The sequence below is a fragment of the Anarhichas minor genome, unplaced genomic scaffold (genome assembly GCF_050575085.1).
Source record: "Anarhichas minor isolate MPS153535 unplaced genomic scaffold, ASM5057508v1 ptg000012l, whole genome shotgun sequence".
Lineage (NCBI taxonomy): Eukaryota > Metazoa > Chordata > Actinopteri > Perciformes > Anarhichadidae > Anarhichas > Anarhichas minor.
In genome coordinates, this window is record NW_027466458.1 from 1,808,001 (window position 1) to 1,824,458 (window position 16,458).

General features: G+C 45.4%; 1 protein-coding gene across 6 annotated transcripts in view; it reads right to left on the minus strand.

Annotated features, from left to right (window-relative positions):
* Positions 1–2,542: 2,542 nt before the first annotated feature.
* Positions 2,543–16,458, minus strand: part of LOC142948265 (nuclear factor 1 X-type-like) — a 111,251-nt gene continuing 97,335 nt past the window's right edge. The window contains exons 11-14 of one of the 6 annotated variants that reach the window (XM_076090163.1): positions 14,526–14,695; positions 12,790–12,937; positions 10,441–10,529; positions 2,543–7,329 (exon numbers count right to left, since the gene is read on the minus strand). In XM_076090163.1, coding sequence (XP_075946278.1) covers positions 7,315–7,329; positions 10,441–10,529; positions 12,790–12,937; positions 14,526–14,695 — 422 coding nt within the window. In that variant the 3' untranslated portion in view covers positions 2,543–7,314. Of the gene's footprint in view, positions 7,330–10,440; positions 10,530–10,590; positions 11,858–12,789; positions 12,938–14,525; positions 14,696–16,458 lie in introns of those variants that run through there. The other 5 variants (XM_076090166.1, XM_076090164.1, XM_076090162.1 and 2 more) reach the window with 5 other exon arrangements.

The window sequence follows — 16,458 nt, forward strand, 5'->3', positions numbered from 1 at the left end:
GCTCCACTCCGGTCAAGGGCTGTTGTCATTTTTTTCAATAAGAGAGATTTAAGGACTGAAAATGGTAAGAGGAAGAGACAACATTATAATATATATATATATATATATATATATATATATATATATATATATTACACTATAATATATATATTACTTTATAATATATAATATTTTCAAATTGTACTGTTAGGGCTATAAAATAACGAGCTGCTCAAACTAAACTGAATTTATAAATGTTATGAATACAAATACAATCCAGTCATGTTTGTTTGGCATCCTGGCTCTGACCCCGTAGCACACACTGCACAGAGGAGGAGTTGGTGAGCTGAGAATAGCAGGTATCTCCTGACTACAGTCACATATATTTGTCTGTTTAGCCTAAAAACAAAACAGCTGTCGAGGGTAAAGTGGTCAGAGGACTGGATCTTTGTGTGCTGTGAAACAAGGCCTAGATTGGATACAAAGTGTGACTTTGGCTGTCTCTAATATCGGTCTCCTCACACATTTAGGCCACCGCTCCTTCACCACCACCACAACCACCAACACCTCCTAAACTCTGTGGGAAACAGCCTCGTAGTAGTCGTCCACCGCCCCCTGGGTATGCTGCAATACCATTTTCCTCCAGCCTTCCGGTCCAAGAGACAAGTCCCTCACCAATGACTGAACATGATGCAGCGGTGAGTGTCTCCCTCCACAATCTGTCTACAATCTTATGTTGGTGTGAGTCTCACTGTGAAATCTCCCAACATCCAGGATGTAGTTCAAAATGGCCCTCAGTCTCCTCCTTCAGAAGGACAAGAAGACGGTCTGTGTGGTGGTAAAGAGAATAACCGACCAGTGCAGGAAACTGACCCTGCACCGCAGGTATTGTATCTTTAAGTACATACTCACTTTCTATGTCGCGTATAAAACACAAGAAATAAATGAGCTTTGTATTTTTTATTCTCTTTCTGTTCCAAGATGACTGAGCAGCGAGGTGAAAAAGCCCATCAGACGGACCAGGCCGACGAGGACCAATAGACCTGAAGCTCTTTAGTTACTTAAAAACAAGGATCTACATTCGCCAGTACTAGAAAAGGCTGTTCTGAACTGCACTGAAACACTGTTACATGGTACACTTGACTGAGCACATCGCTTTATGTTCAGGCCAAAGATGTTTGAATGTTACCTAAGCTGAATTTATAATGTAGTGCTTTGCTTTTAGTAATGCAAATTCTAGTTATATACCTTTATTGTGCCTTTGAGAAACTCTAAAGCCTTAAAATATATGTTTTAGTGACGTAACCATAAAAATCTAAAATTAGCTTTTTGCAAAGAACCCCTAAAACTATACACTATAAGGGCTGGGTAAAAGCACTTTGAGTGTATATTGTTGCAGCTATGTCCTCATCCGACGGTGAAAACAGTTCTATATCCTGTTTCTGTCGTTTTTACAACCTGAGCGACAAACTGGGGAGAAAACGGGGAGTTTAAAAGACACCGGGCACTTACCGAGGGACGGATATGCTTTGTTTAAATTAAAGGTGCAATATCCAAGATTACGTCTCTCAACATGGCGACGGCTGAGCCAGCGGCTCTCAGCTAACAGTTCTAACACAAGCCCCCAGGCAGGGTGCTGGGCTTTGAAGCTAACTCTACATAGTGGCCAAACCTCCGGGTCCATCGCGTGATGTCACGGGGCCCAACAATAAGTTTTCCCATAGACTTACGTTGGCATAGAGACGACTGTAACTCGGCGTGAGGTGAACACTTAACTGTGCTTATTTTATCCATTAGGCCCCAAAAGTTGTAAAAAAAACATACTGGCCAAATCCAGGGTTATTTTCCTTCCTTTGTTCATGTGAACGAGGCTGAATCCCGTATGTTGCACCTTTATGGTAAATGTAGGATCAAGCGTTTTTGGAGTTTGACCCCTATTTAAGTCTATTTTAAGTTCCCCACTGGTATGGAATTGTGTGCAATACTAAACTGTGGGAAGACTTCTTTATTCACAGTATACTCCCAAACCTTAAGAGCACTTGAATTGAATATATACTGTAATTACATTGCTTTAAAAAAAATTGTTGTATTATTTAATTTGTATTTAAATGCGTATTTGGTGTTCAAATGTTTATTTGGAGCTAATTTTGTTTCTGTCACGTTCCAAAGTGTTTCATGAATTGCACTCAATCGTGCTTTGAACTCTCACAATTTCTTCCATCGAGGTAAGCTTGAATAAGTTTGCTGTTAAGGCTTTACAATCCCTATATGAAGGATGTAACAGAGCGTACAGCTTAGATAGCTTAGCTAAATGCTAACGTCAGCATGCTCACAATGACAATAATATCACAGTGAAGTATAATGTTCACCATCTCAGTTTAGTGTGCTTTAGTGAACATTTGCTTATCAGTCAACAATCCCACATAATAATGTAACAGTTTATAATAAGGCTGCACTTGTTACAGGAAGTCTCCTGGCATCTGCTCATTGTTACATTGTGCAGCTAAAGAGACATTTCCTTATTTGGTCGGTGAAAATAAAGACATGGCACACAGCAAGATGGTACAGTCAAGAACATCCTTTTTTATTCAATCAGGCGCTGCTCTTCTCAAACTGTGTTTTTCTTCTTATGGAAAAGAAACTGTAATTAACACATGCATTTCACCTAGAGCTCTGGGGGTGTTCTCACAAAGAAGTGGTGCTGCACTGAGGGCATTAGACAGAGGCGTAGCAGAGCTGGGGGTCAGGGGGCCTATGGGTGCTGCCCATTACACCGATAACCATACACGCTTAAGAAGATAAAGGAACAAAATGAACAACAGAACAAAGACACGGAGCAGTCCAGCATGAGGTGGTCAGAGGAGACTAATGGAGGGACTTCCCTGAATCCTCAAATATCTGAGTCATCAGGTTCAGGCTGGCCTTTTTATCGATCTGGTTGGTGCGTTCTAAGTGGATAATACTGCTGTGCCGCGAACATTAATACTTCACTTTATAAGATTGGTTTGAATGGATAAGGATATGTCCTGGAAATGCCCCCCTCCCCCTCTTCCAGCCTCGTGCAGGACAAGTCCAGTTATAAGGTGCTTGTAGCTTTCATTTACAGTCCAAAGGCATCCTCGAAGAGAGCCTGAACGACAGCATACCCTGATAGCAAATATTAAAAGAAATCCAAATTAAAAGGAAATAAAAAAAAAAAGGAGGGGGAATAAAACAAAGCCAAAAAAAATAAATAGCTAAAACAGAAGAGCAAACTCTTATCCTAGTCAAAGCAGCCCCATTCCAACATCCTGAAGCAGTTCGTCCAGCCCTCTCGACCCTGTCCGTCTAAACCTCCTCAACCCGAACCCCGGTCGTCCTTTTTTCCTAACCCACCCAAGGACACCCCCAAAAGCCCGTCAGCGTAATTTGTTCACTTACATTAGCTGTTGAATGGAGAAGCTGAAGAAGATGGGTATGGTAATACAATGTGAAGCATACAGACAAGAATAACATGTGAGCTAACTGCATTCTGCTCAGACAAAAGTTTTTTCGGCAATCATTTTTTTTTTTTCCCCTGCCCTCCCACAACAGCAGAGAGGGCGGGAGAGAGAGGGAGAGAAGAGAGGGAGAGAGAGAGGGAGAGAGAGAGAGTGACGAACACAGTTACAGACTACTCCAGTGTCTAAGAGAAAACAGACAGCGGAGACAGAGGGGAAGAAAAAAGCAAGAGCTGAACGAGAACAAGTTTTTTTGCCTTTTCAAAAAGTTTTTTTTTTTTGTCATTTATCGATAAAAAGTAAAGAACTAATTCACACCAGTTTCCTTTTGTACTAGATATATACACATACATATGTGTATATATATATACATACGGCTTTGAAAAGGAAGAGAGGATATAAGGGCGGTACAATGGAGGGGATTCATTTCGAAGGCGGGAGTCGTCCCTGAGCGCTGACCTTCAGCCTCCTCGCGGCACTCAGGGGCAACCGGTTACCTCGAGCCGTTTCGAAATAGAGAAAAAGAAAAAGGGGGGGGGGGGGGCGATCTGGATTACAAAATGGAGTCTGTGAACAAAAGGCACTTTTAAGGGACAACCTTTAACTGCTGGGAAACTATACACTACAGCACAAGCACTATAAGAGTAATTTACAGAGGAGGGGGTGGGACAGGGGAGAGGCTCACCTTGCTGCCTGTTTCACAAATGGATTCTCTCATTTTTACAGATTTTGAAGCTACTTTTTTACGATTTTCATTAACCCCATTTCTTCTTCTGCTATCCGTGCAGGATACAAAACGTCTAACCTATTACTCTTTCCATGGCATGTGGGTCTCCACACAACCAGCTGGACTCAAGCTCTAGATTCAGAAACGTGATCGTGGGACTAAAAGAGGTCTGGATGTGAAGCACCTCCCGCAGTACGGGGAGGAACTTGTCGTGTATTTATGCTAATGTATGAGATAAAAATGAGTTAAATTGGGAGGGTTGATTGTTATTTTTTTGCTGGTGAGTTTCAGGCAGTGCACGGGTCAGTTTTTCTCTAAAGGTCGAACCAAAATGCCTTTTGTGTCACAACCTTAAGGAATAGGAACCTCTCCCCCCACTCTATACAAATAGAAGAAGAATAAAAATAGAGAGAGGAATAATGCTGTTTCCTAAATGGTCTGTTACATTTGTTCATTACCATTCATGTACAATAGTTCTGAATGTACTTTATAGTGTTAAAGCACCAGATTTTATCTGATAAGAGAATTTTTTCCCCCCAAAGTCGTGTAGAATAATTTTTTTTCTTCAGCCCTCCCACATTTTTATAAACAATTGATTACACGTAAAACATAAAAAAGAGACAAAGGAAATAAAAACAAATACCCCCAACTTACAAAGACTAGGATTTTTCATGGCCCCCTGGTTTAGAGTCCCGGAGCTTACGGACTTGAAACAAATACATTTTTTTTCTCTTTTCTCTTAGCTTTCTTAAAAATCTCTAACAGACAAACACAATGATCTACCCAATGCATTGCACGTGGCTCAATCGACACATATTTTTCAATAATAATACTTTCCATCAAAAAACAAACACTTTTTTTTTTTTCTTCAAACCTACTGTCGATTTTTTTTGACATGTTCATCTAGTCGTTATGATGCTGCACTGCAGGTGGCGATGGCGTGTGTCGTTTGATTCGTACTGGTAACAGTAAGCTGACGTTACTGAAACGGGTTGTGTGTGTGTGTGTGTGAGGGGGGGGGGGGGAGAGTTCAGAAAATAACTAGACTGCCAACCAGCTCATGGAGTAAAAGTTAAAAAGGAGCATATATCATAAATATATATGTATAAGATCTCTCTCTCTCTCTTTACAAAAACAAAAAGGTTTGCAGTCCTCTATAAAGATCTGTCCTCGGCCAATGGTTTCCACAAGCACCAACGCTACCATTCCCCCGTAGCTTTAGCTTATCTGTGGGAAGAGAACCTGAAGTCACGTTTATTACTAATTGCATGAAGGGAATACAGAGGCACTTTCATATATTGTTATAGTCTTGATATATGGTTTTAGTACATAGAGCTAATGTTACTAGAGCGGCTGAGAACCACGTCTCAGCCCTGTTTACTATCCCTGCAAAATAGAACCAACAGCGAGGCAGTCCAGTTATTTTGTGAGGTCGGCTTTTGTTGGATTGTGTCATGGTGAGAACGATACCGATCGCAAATTTCGATGTGAACATTGACGTAGAAAAAAAATATATATCTCAAATTAAAAAAGACAAATCTTAAGTGAATGAAAAACCATTAACAAAGGCAGTCTGGAGAACCAAATATAAAGGCTTCCCTTTAATATTCTATGTCAGGTTGTTGGCGTTAGCGTGCATTATATACGTGCGTCTGTGTGTGTGTGTAGTACTCTGGGTTTTAAGGGATACAAGGTGAAGCAATACATGGGCTGCATGTGATGAGCTGTTGTTACTGTGCTGTGTCCATACGTGAGAGATTTGAGAAACTGCTGTTACTGATTCGCTGAAATCCGATACTTAACGTATTACTGCAAACTAGTGAAAAATAGAAAGTGTTATGACATGCAAGAGAAGGCTAAAACAATCCAAGTGAGACAAAAACCAAAACCAAATCTGGCAAAAAATGAAGGAAAAAAAAAGGGAACTCGCAAGAAAAACATCTACAAACAAAATGAAAGGCAATAATATGAAGCCGATGCTGCGTGTGCATTACTGTAAATCAAATTCCAAGTTAATGAATAATAAGAAGATAGTCTGTATGTGCTGTCTGCAAGCGTGCGTGTGTGTGTGTATGTGCGTGCTGCATGTTTCAGGGCCTAGACTTGACCGTTAGCGCAGCCACATCCCCGCTGTGGCGGCCAGCCCCGACTCGCTTCTCTAATCGCTCATCTGACCATCGATGTGCAATACTGTTCATCCCTTATCAAAAATTAATAGTGCATAGGTGAAGGGGACGAAAGAGCACCTGTAGAGTTAGTGTTATGACCGTCTGTCGCGTGTTCACTCGCTAGCGCTCGCCTCATGGCTATCGCTTCTCCCGCAGCAGGACGCCCTGATACTTTTGACAGGTAAACAAAGACCAGCCACTTAGTGCATACATGTCACACCATCGGATGGTGTCACCGTGATTGGCCAATCGTAAATTAGAAGAGGCTCAGGGCCGAGCGGATGAAGCGTCGAGAGCGTGGCGACACGCGGGCGCGTGGCTGCGGTTGGCGGTCTGGACCCCGGGGAGCGCTGAGCTCCAGGTGGGGGCGGGCGGTGGCGGTCAGATGGTGAAATGCACAGATATGGAGGCGTGCAAATTTGGGTGGCAATCTTTTTCAACGCGCACGTCCAACTTCACCGTTTACCACTACGTGTTTGTTTGTTTTTTTGGATCTCCCAGCCAATGCATGGAGTTTCATTGTGGATACAACGAAATGAAAAATTATAAAAAATAAACAACAAATGAATGATTGGTCATTTGTCAGGTTGCCATATTATGTTTCCTTTCTGACGTTTGGTGGTGTGTGTGTGTGTGTGTGTGTGTGTGTGTGAGAGACAGTTCCTCCTCTTCCTCTTCCTCGCATTCTGAGTCTGTCCACTCGATCTCATTGAAGCCTCCTGCACAAAGGGTGTGTGTGGGGGGGGGCGAACGTTCCTGTTCAAATTGTGTTGGATTGGGAGTCCTCTTGGGTTGGTGTGTTTGTTTCTTTTGAGTTCTGTAGTAGTACTTTGAATAGTGTTGGCTAGAGAGAAAGACCTTCTAGTGTCAGCAGTCTGTTCTTAATCAGCGGTGACGTGTTTGTTTGTCAAATTTCCAATTTTCATGACACAATTTTAGCTCTTGATTCAGAGAGGCCTCGTCAGAGGAACCAGGACTGTGGAGAAGAAAAGAGAAGAAGAGATTAGGCTTCAAACAGCATCAGCAGATTTCACATTGAAGTTGTTGATATGAATAAAGGAGGGAGACGTAGCGGGACGTAACAGAGTGTGAAAAGGTGTGAGGTATGAACAGCATCTTACACAGTAAACTTTAAAGCATGTAAATCACATTTCTACACAAAACAATGTTCATTTCTTCATATTTTTCTGGATGATTTTACCTCTTCAGACCTCTAAAAACGTACTGGTTAAACTGCTCACAACCAGGAGGCGATGTCACAAGGTGTCTGATTTGGGAAGCACTTGTATAAATGGTCCTTCCTCCACTAGGTGGCCACCTTCTACTCCCTTTCTCCCACACTTACACTGCTTGCTGAGCTCAGCTGTGCCATACAGGGTTGAAAACGTTACTACCTCAACTTCACCGCTTGCTGTTTTTAAGAGGGCTAACGCTGGCGTTTAACTCATTAAAACCACTTGTGTTGTTTGGGAGCGACAAATAGCATTAACGCAGCAGTGTGTCTGACTGAATGGCTTTCCAGTGAGCGAACATGGGGACTAGAACTGCTGTCATGCGCTACCAGTTTACATGTAAGGCGATCCTCCTAATATGTCTCTGCGCTGTGGGCCCCGAGTGGTCTCAGGCTACACTGTAAAGCTATTGAGGGCAGCTACTCCAGGGATCCAGTTTCTCGGTTTGATAAGAGGGCAGAGTGGAGGCTTTGGCACAGGCCGAGCTGTTCTGGCTGCCGCTGACATTCCACAGGGCCTCGGCCCCGGGGAGAGCGGTGGATCACCCCACCTTTAACAGCAAACTCTCTGTTGTCCCCCATTCTAGCAAAGCCGGGGAGAGTTTTCACCGCCCTCGACCTCCCGTCTATCCTCCGCCACCTCTGCCTCCCTCCTTCTTACCCATGATTCTTTGGTGTTTGTAGATAAGTCCTCCTCCTCCTGGCTCCGACTTCCCTTAACCCCCATCTCTTTTCCTCTCCCTCTCTTACTCCGGCTCTCCCAGTGTAATCCTTGGCAGCGGAAAGTGACTCCCTCTCTCTACCCCCCCCTCAACTCAAGTCCAAGTTCAACTGCCTATGACATCATGTCTGGTTGCTGCGGGCAACCAGACAGCCGGGACGTGACTGTGGAGTGCAGCGAGCTTCGACTAACTCCCTCTCTCTCTCTGTTTTTTCCCTCCGTTTCTCTCAGTCCCTCCTACTTTTTTTTCTTTTCACACACGTCTCCCTCTCTCTTCCTGCATGTCTGAGGTCTCACCACCAGAGAGCTCCTCAGACCAGCTTTTCTCTGCGTCTTGTCCTGACAGCAGTGGGAAGACTCTCTCCCTCTGTCTTGGCTAGTTGGCTAGCAGGCGGCGAGGCCGGCTGGCAGGGCCATCGTCTGAACCTCTCCATATGCCAGAGAGCAGCAGGATAGGCAGAGACCTCTGTTACTCACTCTGGCTGGTGCTGTTACTGACCTACTAGGCTCAGCTAACTGGGAGCAAGTTGATACCAGTGCCCAGCTTCTCGCTGTGCGTGCCACACACCCGGCTTAATGCTCAAAGTGGACATTTGATGAGCAATAGCAGGGTATAATAAGTGTTCTGAGCAGATGTAAGCCGTTGTAAAAGCCCTGTTGTTTTTTAGGGGAGAAAACGAGGGGCAAGAGTTTTGGCACAGAGTTGGAGTGTGCGTGTGAGCATACGCGCTCGCGCACATTTGGATGGTGTTTAGACGTCCCCTCGGTGCCAGGTCTACATCTGTGGGAGAGTGGTGCAGGTGGGGATCTCGAAAATACTAGAGGGAGCAGCAGGAGAGAAAGAGAGGGAGGGAGGCTGGGCTGCTGATGCACGTGGGCAGCGGGGGGGGGGAGCAGAGCAGCCGAGCAGAGCAGCCGAGGAGGAATGCAGATTGTTTCCATGTGTGGGGAGGACAGGAGAGCCGAGTTGGCTGCAGGCAGGTGCGGTTAGCCCCTAATGAGAAAAGTTGTGTTGGTGATGGAGGAGGCCCAAGACACTGCAGCCCAGTGGCAGAGCGCAGCCAAAGCCCGAAACCACAATGTAGCTCACTACTGGCCTCACACGCTGCACTAATACACACTGTGGGGCCGAGCAGAGATAAATCAACGCCGCTGGAGCTGAAACTAACTGGCACTGCTTGCATTCACTGTGGGAAAACTACTGTGGTACAGACACTGTAAACCAATACTGAAACTAAAGGCCTTGATACATGGGAGACACTTTGTGTCAATGCAGGCGGGCGAGTTTGCAAACAATTGATGGGCAAAATCTTGTCTATGACACATATTTGATTCCCCATGTCCATTATAATATTCCTCTGCAGTTGTTATATTATTAAGACTATTGTATATATGTAGAGATATATATATATATGGATAGATAGATAGATAGATAGATGGCAGTGTGGAGTAGAGTACAATGTCAACTCAAACAAGCACAACATTTTCACAAAAGATTTTTTCGCATTAAAAAAGCTATAAGCTATCAAGGTTTATTCTTGACCTTGGAAATAGTTTGACAAAACAATCCCAACTCAAGCTTTTCTTTCTCTTTGGCTTTCGACCATAACACACAGTGTTTGCTCAGTTTTCATGGACATCATTCGTGGATCTTTTGGCCTGCAAGCGTGACATCGCCTCTAGCAGCTGCTGAGCTTGCATGTAAACGGATCCATCTCCATTCAAAACTTAGTTAACTCCATCCACCGATGAAGACTGTGCATTGTGGTCGAAAGCTCTGGAAAATGGACTTTTGAGTTAGGATTGGCTTGCCAAAATAAGGGCTTGATTTAGCTTAACGATGCAGGCAACCGACGAATATTCAAACTGTTGATCAACCATGGGCAGAATCCCTGAGTGCAGCATGTTGCCAACGCAGAGCCATTGTCTGAGTACTGCCTCTGTATCACGGCCTTCACTCTGAATCACATGCTTGTCTCTGTAAACCTGGAGAATGCTACAGCAATGGAGCGGAGTCGCGCTAACAGCGGGTGATGAGTGAGAAACAAAAAAAAGGAAGAAAAGGACACAAAAACAAGGAGGAGGAGGAGGAGGGTGTGAGAATGTTAATTAAATGAGGGAGGTTGGCGGGGTACCTGAGTCTGCTGGGGGATATTCAGAAAGTTGTCCCGTGTTCCGATGCCGACAAACCGGTTGGGAGCTGTGGAGCCTGGCGTGGAGTATGCTATAAACAGAGAGAGACAAGTGTGTACATGCTTTTTACACACTCACATACACACCGAGCTCAAAGTAGAGTTTGATGCTCTCATCATCGTTATCTATATGTTTGAATATAATCAATCTGCTACGACTATGACTACGAATCACTGTCAAATGATCTACGGGGAAACGACAGTGAGGGTCAGGGATACTGATGCCCTATTAGTCACTTGGGTGATTTATTTTCAGTTTGTGGGCTGGTTTATTGTTATTATCCTTCACTTAACCGTTTAATCTGTTGTCAACAAGGGGATGTTCAGTCTGTTAGGATTAGCACTAACATGAAGAAGCCATTTCCCCGAATCCGGCTGCGCTGTTAGTCACAGACGCTCCTCAGCAGCCCCTGGCCTCAGTAGTAAGTCTCCGTAATCATAGAAAAACCACTGAGGATTCACTGTGGGCTTAGTAATAGGGTGTCCGATGGAGGAACTGTATTCATCACCAGTGGTAACCAATGCTCCATTTACGTTTAATGGGTTGAGAGGAGCATCTTGCCTACAAAGTGACACCATTCAGTGATGCCACAGGATCAAATTTAGGGCAGTTGTAATCACTTGGACTCCAACGTGGCGGCTGAGTGGAACTTTTGCTGTGCATGACTTAACTGAGGTCGAGGGGGATGGGGATGCGTGGGGGTGACAGTGACAGGGCTGAAAACTGATGCATGAGTGAGGGTGAGAGTGTGCCATATGCATGTGTGTGCTTTTATGAGTGTAATTACGATTATCTTGAGAATCAGAGACAAAATTAGAAAAAAAATACAGTGATAACAGTCACTGGAATGAGAAGAGAGACGGAGAGGGCGATATTTATTTATATAGATGTTCATATAAATAAATAATAAAGTGATAATCTGAGAGAGTTGGAAGGGGAGGAAAGGTTGATAGGACAGGAAGAGGAGAAAAAAAGTCAAAACAAAAGGAGGAGAACGTGCCCCCGGTTGCTCCGTCCAGTGCCCCCCTCTTGGTGTGCCTCTCCCGTGGCCCGACTCTCGCACTGCACCTGTCTGGGTGGATCCAACCAAAGCCTCACCGCTCCCCGGTGACACTCCTCTCTTCCCGCTCCCCCAGAATCGCACTAATTAGACAGGTTTGATTCCATTTTATCATTCACGTTTAGAGAGATTGGGTCGTTCTTGTTACACTGTGATTTCCATGTTTTTTGTTGTTCTCAATTTTTAATTATTGTGAGATTTGTGTGAAAGTGGCGAGGGGATCGGGTGGGTAAAGTGGGGCATGATGTTTTTTTCTTGTTTTTTTTTGGAGTCCACGCCAACTGCCCTAATTTTGTTCCCTTAAAAAAGAAAAAAGAGAGAAATAAAGGGGGGGAAAAAGAAACAAAGAAAGGAGGATATGAGAATATATCAAATAAAGAAAAGAGGAAGGCAAAAAAAAAGAAATGAGAGAAGGGGGTAGATTGTATTGCCGCTGACACGGACAGACATGCAAAGTCTGCGTTGATCAAAGGCTTGCGGCTACAGAGGCAACGTGCACAGGGCCCTGCTCTGCTCTGCTCCCCCCAAACTACAAAACACATCAAAAAGAAGGGAGGGAGACTACACTGCCTCTTGTGGTGCTTGCAGGAAACCGAACACCAGAGAGAGAGAGAGAGAGAGAGAGAGAGAGAGAGAAAAAGAGGGAATAAAAAAGATTTTTTTTAAGGAGAGAGAAGGTGGATGGAGGAAAGTAGCTGAGGAGGTTTGCAAAGAGAGAAAAGAAGACTGAACTTCAGAGCGAGAGATGCAGAAGAGCTTGAATCTCTGGTTTGGCAAAGGCGTGGCTTCTGCCTCGACAGAACTGGATCTGGTTAGTACAGTACAGTACAGTATAGTACAGTACAGTACAGTCCATAAGGTGATGGATGATATAGGAGTGAAGCTCCTGGGGCTGCTGAGTGTTTGACAGCTAGACTATGAAAAACTACAGCAGTCATCGTAGAAGTCCCAGACCTGAGCTATTTCACTGGCTGCATGACAAGAATACAGAGAAAAGGCCCAATGCTGCTGCACTGCACATCAATACTGGGACTTCTAGGATGGCTACATTTGTTCCAGTCTAACAAGCTCGATGTAGTATTGCTTGGAACGGAGGACAAATTAGCTGCCAGCTAAGAGCTAAACAACCTAGTGGAGGCTAAAATCGGCTCGGACTGAAGTCCGTGGGGAGACTGGGCCAGTAATGGGGGGTTTTGTGGTGGGGAGTAGGAGTGGGGAGGGGGTGACTTACACGGAGATGCGGGTGAGCTGAGTCCGCCGTCAGTGGGCGTGCTGATGATTTTAGAGTCGGGCATGGGGAGGGGCACAGGGCGTGCCACCGGGGGTGGCGGGGGCAGCAGGAAGGAGCCCGGCATTTTGCTCTGGCCACCTCCATTAGGCTGCAGACGGACCATACAGACAGGGTGAGCATGACACACCCCGAGAATATACAGTGCACAGGGAGCCAGACACACACACACACATACACACACATTCTCAATGTAAGACACTCATATATAGACAGATGCCACACAATTATTCTTAAGCACGCTCAGACAAACCGAAACCCACGTGACTGCTCGCACACAGGGACAAGAGAGATCAGCAAACTCACACATTAAAACAAAGAAAAAACGACAAAAATATCAGTCTGGCTGAAAATAGTGAGGTAAATAAGATGTGGAAAAGTGATGAACCTTGTCAACACACGAGGGGAAAGAAAAATGGAGTTGTCCACAAGGAAAGTTGTTATAGTGTGTTAAAAAAAAGAAGGGGAAATCAGCCATGAGAAAAGGGTGCCTGTGTGTGTGTGCAGTGTATGTGCAATTTCATAAATCATACGGTGTCTTTAGTGTGTGAAGTACTGAGAACAAAGGATAATAGGACATGAAAAGGGCCTGATGTGTGGTGTGTCAAGGCCAAGTTTACAGTAGAGGTTTACAGCACTACCAGCACCCTGCATCTTAGTGGACGTGCATCGAAATAATGCTGGCATTTCAATAAACGGCATGTCACTGGGGTCATCAAGGGGGCCCCTCCCTGCACTGATGTTTCACTGAATTGCCCACAACACCTCAAAAAGCCGCCCCCCCGTGCTCCAGTTAGCTTCCGCAGTTAGTTTCCTCCTCAGCCACTCACAAGCGTCTGCTGCTTCCCCCCGGACACATGGAATGTTCTGATCACTATTCTTCAACTCTCCTCGGCACTTGGACGTATGTCACGGTATGTTAGTTTCAGATAAATTTTATTTGGTTACTTATACTTCCACCATGCGTTGTGCAGAGGAAATTGTTACAGATCGCAGTGGAGATTGGGAAAGAGGTGCCCCGTGAGAGAAGAGCATTTTTAGAGTGAAGGGACATCACTCACAATGGCGACGGGTCAATGAGGGCTTGTTAAATGGCTATTGGAATGCACCACGAGAGTCTTACATGTCTGCTGCAGTTTCCTTCCACGGATACCAACTCTCCTAACAGTGCTAATCTGTCGGTCTACACACCAGTCTCTGTCAAGTTTGCCAGTATCACCCAGGCCATACATGACCTGTCCGCCCAAAAAGGGCTTTTCCCTGGTATTTTCAACTTGAACCTATCCGCAGACAAGATCTTCTCCTACCTAACTGTGGGAGTAGGTACCGCATGATACGTCGCTGAACGTATCATGAGTCAAATGTGGTTTGGCTCCCTTAGTTTTCTGCAGATGCTCAAGCACATCTGGTTGCCTCCTCCTGTTGATGGATTTGCCCTCAAAAAAACATTTTCCTCTTCCTTGGCGAAGTTGCTTCACTTCATAAAGATGTCTCTATTCCTAGGTCAAGGGTCACATGACCTTGTTGCACATGCATATCTTACAAAAACAGGATGGAGCGGTCAGTCTGTATACAGTTATGATGCTGATGCTTTCTTGTGTTCTCGTCAACTTTTGCACCGCAGACCATCCCGCTGTCCCCTCCCTCGCCCTCCTTTGCTGAACCCACAGAGCACTTACCTGTGCGCTGGGCTGCCCTGAGCCGTCGGTGCACACGAACTGCACAAACTCCTTAAGCGGGTCCTGGTGGTGATGGTAGCGTATGGTGGGGTGGGTGAAGTACGGGCTGGACTGCTGGATGATGGAGGAGGATGGGAAGTGCAGGGCTGAGGCTGAGGCACGGGGACTCCCTGAGGAGGAGTGAAAAAGGGGATAGGAAACAGTAATGGTAAAGGAGAGGAGGAAGAGTAAGGAGACGAGAGACCAAAAGAGGAAAAAACACAGTGAGGCTCAGGTCATTCTATTGTTTTTTCCTACTAAAGACACAGAACAGATGTTGAGCATACATAACACTCTGCACACTATGATATCAGATTAACATGCACACCTATGACGGAATACAAGACATGCATATGTTTTAACTAAGCACCGACGCAGCTGGCATCAAAGACCAGGTTGCCGCTTCGGCCTATTATTGTCATAACATCCAAAATAGCTGTGACATTCTCTTGTGGTTGACTGACTGAAGCTGTTACTGCTTACAAATGACTGGCATTATCCCTGGCTATTGGGCAACATCTGGTCCTATTCGTTTTATAAATCAGCCCACTAGATTTCTCTGTACCTCTGGTAAGCCTGGCACCAACACACACACACACACACACACGCACACACACACGCACACACACACTTTCACAGTCCCATACACGCTTCGAGTGTGTTACAGTATTTTCTGCCTTCTGCTCCCTCTCCATTTCTCTCTCAAGTGCACACACACACACAGACCGCTGGGGTACGACAGAGCCACACACACTGGGTTTTTCCACTTTTGTTTTATTGCTTGTCGGTGATGTGTAATCAATCAGCAGCATATCCTTGCTGTGCGGTTCTGCCCAGTAGTTTGAAGCTTGAGAGAGAATCTCCCCTCCGCTCCCAACCGACCACAAAACGCCTCCCAGAGACATTAGTCAGCCAGCCAGCTTACCCCACACACACACACACACACACACACACACACTAGGCTCCACTGTCTGTCTTGTCTGCTGAGATTCTATGGCTTTGGCAATTTGGCACACCAAACCAAAAGAGGCAAGCTGCTAGGTGAGGGGGAGCCTGGCGAACAAGCATCTGTGATTATGTCTGTCACCTAACATCTCTTGTGTACGCTGTACTCACAAAGTGTCTGAGTGCCGGTTTGTTCAAACTTTCGGTGTTTTGGTGTTCGGAATCCTCTGCCTCTCTGTCTGTATCTTAGTTTGTATTTTTTGCAGCCTGCCCGTCTGTCCGTCTGAATGCGCTGCTATGTCTGTCTTTGCACGTAAACTGGTGCGTGTGTGTGAGTGTGTGTAGTCGCGGTCACAATGGCGGACTCTCCAGACTAGTATAATCAGACAACAGTCAATCTGGCAGCTCTCCATGTCAGTCCGGAGCCAAAAACAGGACATAAACCATCCAGCCCTTACTCCTGAACACCCACACTCACTAGACCTACACAACAGCAGCAAACAGCTCGGGTCCATCCAAGGCAAGCCCTGATTGCTAACTGCTCCCCCCCCCTCTGTCTACCCCCATTTCTCTTTTCATCGCTCTCCGCTTCCCTCCCTCCCATCATCCTCCAGTCTCTTTATAGAACCAAGGCCTCCGAGGGACATTCCATTTGGACGGCAGCCATTTTAGCACAGAGAGTCCTCCACGAGAGTGTCAATGTACACGCACATGCGTATCTGTGTGTGCGTGCACAAATGCACCCATACACTGTCTCATTACAGCCTCTCTGTTACATGAAAACCCCTCAGCCAACAGTGTGCGCGCACTGTTTGGAGAGTGTGAGAAGTTAGTTGGGGAACAAAGAAACCTGAGCCGGTCCCTCACACCTCTTCAGCTCGCGCACACAAAACAAGAGGAGAACATTTTAGAAATCAATTTAAGTGCAATATTCAATCTGGTGTTTTGT